We start from the raw sequence: 12500 nt of genomic DNA on the forward strand, positions 1-12500 counted from the left end.
ATCATGTCCCTCAGCCAGTGAGTGTCCCATCATGTCATGTCCCTCAGCCAGTGAGTGTCCCATCATGTCCCGTCCCTCAGCCAGTGAGTGTCCCATCATGTCCCTCAGCCAGTGAGTGTCCCATCATGTCCCTCAGCCAGTGAGTGTCCCATCATGTCCCTCAGCCAGTGAGTGTCCCGTCATGTCCCTCAGCCAGTGAGTGTCCTGTCATGTCCCTCAGCCAGTGAGTGTCCCATCATGTCCCTCAGCCAGTGAGTGTCCTGTCATGTCCCTCAGCCAGTGAGTGTCCCATCATGTCCCGTCCCTCAGCCAGTGAGTGTCCCGTCATGTCCCTCAGAGTGAGAGAGGGGGCTGGGGATAGAGCCCTCAGCCAGTGAGTGGGCCATCAGGTCCCTCAGCCAGTGAGTGTCCCATCATGTCCCTCAGCCAGTGAGTGTCCCATCATGTCCCTCAGCCAGTGAGTGTCCCATGTCCCTCAGCCAGTGAGTGGGGATCATGTCCCTCAGCCAGTGAGTGTCCCGTCATGTCCCTCAGCCAGTGAGTGTGGGGATGGTCATGTCCTGGGAGCCATGGTGAGTGGCTGGGGATCAGCCTCAGCCAGTGAGTGAGTCATGTCCTCAGCCAGTGAGTGTCCCATCATGTCCCTCAGCCAGTGAGTGTCCTGGGGTCATCAGCCAGTGAGGGTGGGGATCAGCTCAGCCAGTGAGTGTCCTGGTCATGTCCCTCAGCCAGTGGGATGGTCATCATGTCCCTCAGCCAGAGAGAGGGGGCTGGGGATAGAGCTATGAGAGAGGGGCTGGGGATGCTGGGGATAGAGCTATGAGAGAGGGGCTGGGATGAGCTAGAGAGAGGGGCTGGGGATGGAGCTATGAGAGAGGGGCTGGGGATAGAGCTATGAGAGAGGGGGCTGGGGATAGAGCTATGAGAGAGGGGGCTGGGGATAGAGCTATGAGAGAGGGGGCTGGGGATAGAGATGAGAGAGGGGGCTGGGGATGGAGCTATGAGAGAGGGGGCTGGGGATAGAGCTATGAGAGAGGGGGCTGGGGATAGAGCTATGAGAGAGGGGCTGGGGATAGAGCTATGAGAGAGGGGGCTGGGGATGGAGCTATGAGAGAGGGGGCTGGGGATGGAGCTATGAGAGAGGGGGCTGGGGATAGAGCTATGAGAGAGGGGCTGGGGATAGAGCTATGAGAGAGGGGGCTGGGGATGGAGCTATGAGAGAGGGGGCTGGGGAGATGGAGAGAGAGAGGGGCTGGGGATAGAGCTATGAGAGAGGGGGCTGGGGATAGAGCTATGAGAGAGGGGGCTGGGGATAGAGCTATGAGAGAGGGGGCTGGGGATAGAGCTATGAGAGAGGGGGCTGGGGATGGAGCTATGAGAGAGGGGCTGGGGATAGAGCTATGAGAGAGGGGGCTGGGGATAGAGCTATGAGAGAGGGGGCTGGGGATAGAGCTATGAGAGAGGGGGCTGGGGATGGAGCTATGAGAGAGGGGGCTGGGGATAGAGCTATGAGAGAGGGGGCTGGGGATAGAGCTATGAGAGAGGGGGCTGGGGATAGAGCTATGGAGCTATGAGAGGGGCTGGGGATAGAGCTATGAGAGAGGGGGCTGGGGATAGAGCTATGAGAGAGGGGGCTGGGGATAGAGCTATGAGAGAGGGGGCTGGGGATGGAGCTATGAGAGAGGGGGCTGGGGATGGAGCTATGAGAGAGGGGGCTGGGGATGGAGCTATGAGAGAGGGGGCTGGGGATGGAGCTATGAGAGAGGGGGCTGGGGATAGAGCTATGAGAGAGGGGGCTGGGGATAGAGCTATGAGAGAGGGGGCTGGGGATAGAGCTATGAGAGAGGGGGCTGGGGATAGAGCTATGAGAGAGGGGGCTGGGGATGGAGGGAGAGGGGGCTGGGGATAGAGCTATGAGAGAGGGGGGGGGCTGGGGATGGAGCTATGAGAGAGGGGGCTGGGGATAGAGCTGGAGAGAGGGGGCTGGGGATGGCTATGAGAGAGGGGGCTGGGGATGGAGCTGGGGATGAGAGAGAGGGGCTGGGGATGGAGCTATGAGAGAGGGGCTGGGGATGGATCTATGAGAGAGGGGGCTGGGGATGGAGCTATGAGAGAGGGGCTGGGGATGGAGCTATGAGAGAGGGGGCTGGGGATGGAGCTATGAGAGAGGGGGCTGGGGATGGAGCTATGAGAGAGGGGGCTGGGGATGGAGCTATGAGAGAGGGGGCTGGGGATGGAGCTATGAGAGAGGGGGCTGGGGATGGAGCTATGAGAGAGGGGGCTGGGGATGGAGCTATGAGAGAGGGGGCTGGGGTTGGAGCTATGAGAGAGGGGGCTGGGGATGGAGCTATGAGAGAGGGGGCTGGGGATGGATCTATAGGGCTCTTCCATTGAAAGCCAGTCCAAAATAATTATGTCGATGTTAAAATGTTGGCAAGAAGCTGTGCCATAAATGTGCTGTGCATGTTTAACCCTCCTATAGTCGTATCCTCCTCTTTCCTTTCTTCTCCCTCCCTCCCTCCCTCCCAACATGTACTGTTCTCTCCAGTGACAGTTATGGGAGAAAGAGAGGAGAGGAGAGGAGAGGAGAGAGAGGGGAGGAGAGGAGAGGAGAGGAGAGGAGAGGAGAGGAGAGGGAAGGGAGAGGGGAGGGGGGAGGGGGGGGAGGAGAGGAGAGGAGAGGAGAGGAGAGGAGAGGGAGGAGGAGAGGAGGGAGAGGGGGAGGGGAGGGGAGAGGGGGAGGGAGAGGAGGGGAGAGGGAGAGGAGAGGAGAGGGAGGGGAGGAGGAGGAGAGGAGAGGAGGGGAGAGGAGAGGAGAGGAGGGGAGGGAGAGGAGAGGAGAGGAGAGGGAGAGGAGAGAGGAGGAGGAGGAGAGGGAGGGGAGGGGGGAGGGGAGAGGAGGGGGAGAGGGGGGGGGGGAGGGAGGAGGGAGGAGAGGAGGGGAGAGGAGAGGAGAGGGGAGGGGGGGGAGGGAGAGGAGAGGAGAGGAGAGGAGAGGAGGGGAGGGGGGAGGAGGGGGGGGAGAGGGAGGGAGAGGAGACTTGGGGGGAGAGGAGAGGAGACTTGGGAGTGGAGGTTATGATGTGATGTCATGGGGTGTCGTCTTCAGTTCATCTTGTTTCTGTTCTCGTCCTCTTGGTTTCTGGCGCTCCGTCTGAATGGATCAATGTCTTGTGATTTGTCGTTGTAGGTAGGGGTCAGGGTTGAAAGGTAGGGGTCAGGGTTGAAAGGTAGGGGTCAGGGTTGAAAGGTAGGGGTCAGGGTTGAAAGGTAGGGGTCAGGGTTGAAAGGTAGGGGTCAGGGTTGAAAGGTAGGGGTCAGGGTTGAAAGGTAGGGGTCAGGGTTGAAAGGTAGGGGTCAGGGTTGAAAGGTAGGGGTCAGGGTTTAAAGGTAGGGGTCAGGGTTTAAATAGGGGTCGGTGTTTAAAGTAGGTGTCGTTATATTAGGTACAGTGTGATACTATGTGTTCCAGGCCTGGTGAGGGCTGCTGTCGTTATATTAGGTACAGTGTGATACTATGTGTTCCAGGCCTGGTGAGGGCTGCTGGGTCGTTATATTAGGTACAGTGTGATACTATGTGTTCCAGGCCTGGTGAGGGCTGCTGGGTCGTTATATTAGGTACAGTGTGATACTATGTGTTCCAGGCCTGGTGAGGGCTGCTGGGTCGTTATATTAGGTACAGTGTGATACTATGTGTTCCAGGCCTGGTGAGGGCTGCAAAGTCGTTATATTAGGTACAGTGTGATACTATGTGTTCCAGGCCTGGTGAGGGCTGCTGGGTCGTTATATTAGGTACAGTGTGATACAGGCCCAGGCCTGGTGAGGGCCCTGGGTCGTATAGAGCAGTCTGCTCTACCAGGCCTGAGCTACAGATAGGACCTACAGTGTGATACTATGTGTTCCAGGCCTGGTGAGGGCTGCTGGGTCCGTCGTGAAGGAGGTCCACAGGCCAAGGACACGTCTGTGGTGAGGCCAACATCATAGAGCAGCCTGCCGCTCTGCTCCCGTTGAAGGCCCCGACCCCCGCCCAGATATATCTGCCCTTCTCTTAACCTAGCTAGGCCAATGACATCTCTACTCTGACCACTGGAGAGGCGATGGGGGGGGGCACAGAGACACACAGTTTAAACAACATCATGATGCAACAAGGTCCTTGAAGGCCCAGAATGAGGTTACCAGTTGTTTGTCTATGAAGAGATATGATGACAGTAAGAGGTTGGTGTTGTGGGTGTGTGTGTGTGTGTGTCCCTCCCCATTCTCCAGTTGCTCTGATCTGCTATAATAACCTAATGGAATCAGGTTGAAACTGTGATTCTGTGACTCTAACCTAATGGAATCAGGTTGAAACTGTGATTCCGTGACTCTAATCTAATGGAATCAGGTTGAAACTGTGATTCTGTGACTCTAATCTAATGGAATCAGGTTGAAACTGTGATTGATTCCGTGACTCTAATCTAATGGAATCAGGTTGAAACTGTGATTCTGTGACTCTAATCTAATGGAATCAGGTTGAAACTGTGATTCTGTGACTCTAATCTAATGGAATCAGGTTGAAACTGTGATTCTGTGACTCTAATCTAATGGAATCAGGTTGAAACTGTGATTCCGTGACTCTAATCTAATGGAATCAGGTTGAAACTGTGATTCTGTGACTCTAATCTAATGGGTTCAGTGTTTCTGTGACACGGGGCCTCCAGTCCTCCTGTCCCGGGGTGATGATGTCACAGTGGAGGGAGAGATGGCTTTGTGCTGTCGCCTGCTGCCCAGAGGGTCTCTGACTAAATATACACATCAACAACGGGGCTGTGTTCGGGAAGGGCGACACGTTCCTAATGTTTCAGACAGAAATGTACTGGTTAAAGTTGTCCACGATGACGATCCCTTATTATACGTGACAGATATATCAGATCTGTTGAACACGTTTCTATCTTGGTGTTGTGTTACCTGCCCGCCGGCCCGGCAGGAAGTGCGTCAGCCGGCCCGGCAGGAAGTGCGTCAGCCAGCCAGGCAGGAAGTGTGTCAGCCTCCCGGCATAGTTGTCAGCATAAGGCATCCATCCCTCAACGATCCTGATGCTTCAAGCTAAAGGACAGAAAACTCATTTTAATTTGTTCGGTTCTTCTCTTATTTTGTTTTGTTTTGTAGAAAAAAAAATCTAATCATCACATCTCTTTTTAATCCAGTCTTAGTGATTTTGTATTTCTTGACTTCTGTCCCCTTCTCTCCTCCTTTCTCTCTCTTGTCCCCCCTCCTCATCTGTCCCCCCCCCCTCCCCCCCTCCAGTCCAGAGGAGGGTGCTGGTCTTGCAGTGGGCCGCTGTGGAGGGGTCGTCCTGTCTTGTACTGATAAGCTGAACAGACGTACGATGTTGGTCCGACCCGTCAGCAAACAGGACTCTTTCAGCCACCTCTCTGGCTTCGTACCGCCTGTAAGACCCATTTCCTCTTCAGCTGTCTGAGTTCTAAGAACACAGAGTGTTTCCTCTTCAGCTGTCTGAGTTCTAAGAACACAGAGTGTTTCCTCTTCAGCTGTCTGAGTTCTAAGAACACAGAGTGTTTCCTCTTCAGCTGTCTGAGTTCTAAGAACACAGAGTGTTTCCTCTTCAGCTGTCTGAGTTCTAAGAACACAGAGTGTTTCCTCTTCAGCTGTCTGAGTTCTAAGAACACAGAGTGTTTCCTCTTCAGCTGTCTGAGTTCTCATCAACCTTGGTCACAGTGGGCTTTTTACCCAACTAGCCCGTTTAACTCCCATCATGCAGTGCCATCTCCAGAAGCCAATCAGGTTATGAAATGGGAACGTCACTCAGACTGAACTCTGTTTAAACGTTCCTGTCCACCCGTACCTAGTCGCTACAATCAGGACTTTCGAGTGGACTAAACCGACCTCAGACTAAGATTTGGCTTTTGGAGGGCGACTCATCACCTGCACAGGGAGTAATAACTCCAAGTTACATCCTGGTCCTGAGGGTTAGAGGTCAAATCTCTCCTCCATAGATGTTGTTGTAAATTCAACCTGTTATTCATAGGATAAGTACAAAGGCCTACACAATGGCCAATGAGGTATTCAACTTGTTCTCCGTGCGTTCAGTGATGAACCATCGTCCAAGGTTGATGAAAGCCCAAACTCTTGTGATTGATGTGGAAAAAGAGCTCTACTTTTCCTCGTCTGCTTTTCCCTGGGAATTGTTTCTTATCTCTTAATCAATCGCCTCTCCTCGTAATTTAACGTCATTTTCTTTCACTTGTATTGTAAAAATTGAAATATTTTCGTCGGTAATGAATTTGTGTAAATCAACCGTTAAGATTGTTCACAGTAGATAGATGCTGCTTGTAAATCAAGAGATATTATTTAACTTTTAATTTACTTCCTTGTTGTTAAGAGGTACGGCCCTGCAGAAGACGCCTGCTATCCTCTAGTTTCATCTAGAGACCGGACAGATATATTGATGTATTGATACAATCACATACAGTACAGGCCTGGGATCAGTCACATACAGTACAGGTCTGGGATCAGTCACATACAGTACAGGTCTGGGATCAGTCACATACAGTACAGGTCTGGGATCAGTCACATACAGTACAGGTCTGGGATCAGTCACATACAGTACAGGTCTGGGATCAGTCACATACAGTACAGGCCTGGGATCAGTCACATACAGTACAGGTCTGGGATCAGTCACATACAGTACAGGTCTGGGATCAGTCACATACAGTACAGGCCTGGGATCAGAGTACAGGCCTGGGATCAGTCACATACAGTACAGGCCTGGGATCAGTCACATACAGTACAGGCCTGGGATCAGTCACATACAGTACAGGCCTGGGATCAGTCACATACAGTACAGGCCTGGGATCAGTCACATACAGTACAGGCCTGGGATCAGTCACATACAGTACAGGCCTGGGATCAGTCACATACAGTACAGGCCTGGGATCAGTCACATACAGTACAGGCCTGGGATCAGTCACATACAGTACAGGCCTGGGATCAGTCACATACAGTACAGGCCTGGGATCAGTCACATACAGTACAGGCCTGGGATCAGTCACATACAGTACAGGCCTGGGATCAGTCACATACAGTACAGGCCTGGGATCAGTCACATACAGTACAGGCCTGGGATCAGTCACATACAGTACAGGCCTGGGATCAGTCACATACAGTACAGGCCTGGGATCAGTCACATACAGTACAGGCCTGGGATCAGTCACATACAGTACAGGCCTGGGATCAGTCACATACAGTACAGGCCTGGGATCAGTACAGGCCTGGGATCAGTCACATACAGTACAGGCCTGGGATCAGTCACATACAGTACAGGCCTGGGATCAGTCACATACAGTACAGGCCTGGGATCAGTCACATACAGTACAGGCCTGGGATCAGTCACATACAGTACAGGCCTGGGATCAGTCACATACAGTACAGGCCTGGGATCAGTCACATACAGTACAGGCCTGGGATCAGTCACATACAGTACAGGCCTGGGATCAGTCACATACAGTACAGGCCTGGGATCAGTCACATACAGTACAGGCCTGGGATCAGTCACATACAGTACAGGCCTGGGATCAGTCACATACAGTACAGGCCTGGGATCAGTCACATACAGTACAGGCCTGGGATCAGTACAGGCCTGGGATCAGTCACATACAGTACAGGCCTGGGATCAGTCACATACAGTACAGGCCTGGGATCAGTACAGGCCTGGGATCAGTCACATACAGTACAGGTCTGGGATCAGTCAGTACAGGCCTGGGATGTACAGGCCTGGGATCAGTCACATACAGTACAGGTCTGGGACATTAGACCAGAGCCCTATGGGCCCAGTAGTGCACTACGTCTGACCAGAGCCCTATATACCCAGTAGTGCACTACATTAGACCAGAGCCCTATATATACCCAGTAGTGCACTACATTAGACCAGAGCCCTATGGGCCCAGTAGGGGGCTTTATGAGTGTGGTATTGGTGCATCAGGAGTCTGTTCATAGGAAGTGTTATCTTAAAGCTCTGGTCTTTTACTGGAGATTCTCCATTGTAGTCCAGGAGTTGGTTTAATGTGTCTCAGTTCGTGTTTATGTGGTGTTCCACTGTGAACCTGTTGTCTCCACCTCCTCCACCTCCCCACCAATCAGACAGCAGCCAAGGTCCTGGAGGTTTCCTCCCACCAGCAGCACGGATTCCTGTCCATCACATACACCCAGGTTACAATTATTATTACAGTAGTTATTATTGTTGTTGGTTATATTATTATGTATGAATTATTATTATAAATTATTATTATTATTATATATTAATTATTATTATATAGCATTATTATATATTCAATATTATTATTATTATTATTATTATTATTATTATTATTATTATTATTATATATCATTATTATATATCATTATTATATATTATTATATATTAATTATTATTATATATTCATTAATATTATTATTATATATTCATTATTATTATATAGCATTATTATATATTCAATATTATTATTATTATTATATATTATTATTATTATATATTAATTATTATTATATAGCATTATTATATATTCATTATTATTATTATATATTATTATTCTTATTATATATTATTATTCTTATTATATATTTATTATTATTATATATTACTATTATTATTATATATTACTATTATTATTATTTATTATTCTTATTATATATTATTATTATTATTATATATTATTATTATATATTATTATATACATTTACATTTAAGTCATTTAGTAGACGCTCTTATCCAGAGCGACTTACAAATTGGTGCATTCACCTTATGACATCCAGTGGGACAGTCACTTAACAATAGTGCACCTATAACTTATATTATTATATATTATTATTATTATTATATATTATTATTATATATTATTATTATATATTATTATTATATATTACTATTATTATTTATTATTAGCATTATTATATATTATTATTATTATTATATATTATTATTATATATTATTATTATATATTATTATATTATTATTATTATTATTATTATATATTATTATTATATATTATTATTATATATTACTATTATTATTTATTATTAGCATTATTATTTATTATTATTATTATTATTATATATTATTTATTATTATTATTATATATTATTATTATATTATTATTATTATTATTATTATATATTATTATTATTATTATATATTATTATATATTATTATTATATATTATTATTATTATTATTATATATTATTATTATTATTATTATTATTATTATATATTATTATTATATATTATTTATTCATTTGTATTATGATGTATTCATTATTATTATTATTATATATTATTAGTATTATTATATATTATTATTATTATATATTGTTATTATATATTATTATTATTATATATTGTTATTATATATTATTATTATTATTATATATTATTATTATATATTATTAGTATTATTATATATTATTATTATTATATATTATTATTATTATTATATAGTATTATTATTATATAGTATTAGTATTATTATATATATTATTATTATTATTATATATTGTTTATTCATTAGTATTATGATGGATTCATTCATTGTGTTATGTATTATTAGTATTATTATATATTCATTAGTATTAATATTATTTAATTATGTATTCATTAGTATTATTATGTATTCATTAGTATTATTATGTATTCATTAGTATTATTATGTATTCATTAGTATTAATATGTATTCATTAGTATTATTATGTATTCATTAGTATTATTATGTATTCATTAGTATTATTATGTATTCATTAGTATTATTATGTATTCATTAGTATTATTATATATTCATTAGTATTAATATTATTTAATTATGTATTCATTAGTATTATTATGTATTCATTAGTATTATTATGTATTCATTAGTATGATTATGTATTCATTAGTATTATTATGTATTCATTAGTATTAATATTATTTAATTATGTATTCATTAGTATTATTATGTATTCATTAGTATTATTATGTATTCATTAGTATTATTGTGTATTCATTATTATTACTAGTAGTAGTAGTAATATAATGTATTTATATAAATATTACCTTGCCCTAGGCGGTCACAAGAAACGTCCGCCACAAGTTGACCACGCGGCTGGAACGAGCGGATCCTCGCGGGGCCCAGCGGCTGACGGAGGGCCCGGCTGACGGGTCTCCCCACTACCTGAGAGAGATCCTGCTGACCGCCCAACCTTTTGACCTTGTCCTCTCCTGTCCCTTACTGGCCACCGTAGCCGGGGTGTTCCACGCCTCGCTGCCACGACGATACCGGGACCTCGGCAAGACGGCGGGCCAGCCGATGAGAAGTCACGCCCTGACGTCGCGCAGCCTGCCGCTGATATATGTCAACACATCAGTGATCAGGGTGTTTTGTCCCTGGAACCCGGACGGACAGGACAGACACACAGGTAAGACTGGACAGACAGGACAGACACACAGGTAAGACTGGACGGACAGGACAGACACACAGGTAAGACTGGACGGACAGGACAGACAGGACGGACAGGACAGACTGGACAGACAGGACAGACTGGACAGACTGGACAGACAGGACAGACTGGACAGACAGGACAGACTGGACAGACAGGACAGACACACAGGTAAGACTGGACGGACAGGACAGACTGGACGGACAGGACAGACTGGACGGACAGGACAGACACACAGGTAAGACTGGACGGACTGGACAGACAGGACAGACTGGACAGACTGGACAGACACACAGGTAAGACTGGACAGACAGGACAGACTGGACAGACACACAGGTAAGACTGGACAGACAGGACAGACTGGACGGACACACAGGTAAGACTGGACGGACAGGACAGACTGGACAGACTCATAGGTAAGACTGGACGGACTGGACAGACAGGACAGACACACAGGTAAGACTGGACAGACACACAGGTAAGACTGGACAGACAGGACAGACTGGACAGACAGGACAGACACACAGGTAAGACTGGACAGACTGGACAGACACACAGGTAAGACAGGACAGACACACAGGTAAGACTGGACGGACAGGACAGACACACAGTTAAGACAGACAGACAGACAGACAGACAGACAGACAGACAGACAGACAGACAGACAGACAGACAGACAGACAGACAGACAGACAGACAGACAGACAGACAGACAGACAGACAGACACACAGACAGACAGACAGACAGACAGACAGACAGACAGACAGACAGACAGACAGACAGACAGACAGACAGACAGACAGACAGACAGACAGACAGACAGACAGACAGACAGACAGACAGATCCACGGACTGACCTTTTAAAGGTCATGTTCACTGATTTATTGAGGCGTTCTACGTTGAGCCAGAGAAGATCGACGTTGTACTGTACAACACCCTCCTGGAGGTTTTAACTCCAACCCTCCAACCCTGTTCCTGGAGATAGACCCTCCTGTAGGTTTTAACTCCAAAACATGTTCCTGGAGAGAGACCCTCCTGTAGGTTTTAACTCCAAAACATGTTCCTGGAGAGAGACCCTCCTGTAGGTTTTAACTCCGACCCTGTTCCTGAGGAGAGACCCTCCTGTAGGTTTTAACTCCAACCCTCCAACCCTGTTCCTGGAGATAGACCCTCCTGTAGGTTTTAACTCCAAAACATGTTCCTGGAGAGAGACCCTCCTGTAGGTTTTAACTCCAAAACATGTTCCTGGAGAGAGACCCTCCTGTAGGTTTTAACTCCGACCCTGTTCCTGAGGAGAGACCCTCCTGTAGGTTTTAACTCCAACCCTCCAACCCTGTTCCTGGAGAGAAACCCTCCTGTAGGTTTTAACTCCAACCCTGGAGGGGGGGGGGGGTTGTTCCTTAGTGGAGCTCCTTAGGGGTGCTCCTCAGGGGGGCTCCTTAGGGGTGCTCCTCAGGACACTCTGGTACTGAAGTGTACAGGGCCTGTCTGGGTCTGATACCGTGTGTTGTGTCTCCCAGAACCCCAGCTGAGGAGAGAGAGAGAGGACACTCTGGTACTGAAGATAGGATCTGTCAGCGTGGCCCCTCAGGCAGATAACCCTCTGACCAGAACCGTGCTGCGCAAGGACATCTACCAGTGAGTCTATTCTACTACTCTCCTCCTTCCTCTCTCCTCTCCTCTCCTCCTCCCTCTCTCCTTTCCTCCACCCTCTCTCCTCTCCTCTCCTCCTCCCTCTCTCCTTTCCTCCCTCTCCTCCTCCCTCTCTCCTCTCCTCCCTCTCCTCCTCCCTCTCTCCTCTCCTCCCTCTCCTCCTCTCCTCCCCTCCTCCCCCTCCTCTCCTCCTCCTCCCTCTCTCCTCTCCTCCCTCTCCTCCTCCCTCTCCTCCTCCCTCTCTCCTCTCCTCCCTCCCTCCTCCCTTTCCTCTCCTCCTCCCTCTCTCCCTTCTCCCTTCCTCCTCTCCTCCTCCCCTCCCTCCTCCCTCTCCTCCTCTCTCCTCCCTCTCCTCCTCCCTCCTCCCTCTCTCCTCCCTCCTC

The 12500-nt window shown here is 47.0% G+C and overlaps 1 protein-coding gene across 1 annotated transcript in view; it reads left to right on the top strand.

Moving 5' to 3' along the window:
* LOC124017356 (vacuolar protein sorting-associated protein 13B-like) overlaps positions 1 to 12500 on the top strand; it is a gene marked incomplete at its 5' end in the record, with an annotated part of 93358 nt that overhangs the window by 64978 nt on the left and 15880 nt on the right. Inside the window, 4 exon segments of the mRNA XM_046332608.1 lie at positions 5284 to 5428; positions 8137 to 8205; positions 10091 to 10442; positions 11985 to 12102. Coding sequence (XP_046188564.1) covers positions 5284 to 5428; positions 8137 to 8205; positions 10091 to 10442; positions 11985 to 12102 — 684 coding nt within the window.

This window comes from Oncorhynchus gorbuscha, unplaced genomic scaffold (genome assembly GCF_021184085.1).
Source record: "Oncorhynchus gorbuscha isolate QuinsamMale2020 ecotype Even-year unplaced genomic scaffold, OgorEven_v1.0 Un_scaffold_1972, whole genome shotgun sequence".
Classification (NCBI taxonomy): Eukaryota; Metazoa; Chordata; class Actinopteri; order Salmoniformes; family Salmonidae; genus Oncorhynchus; species Oncorhynchus gorbuscha.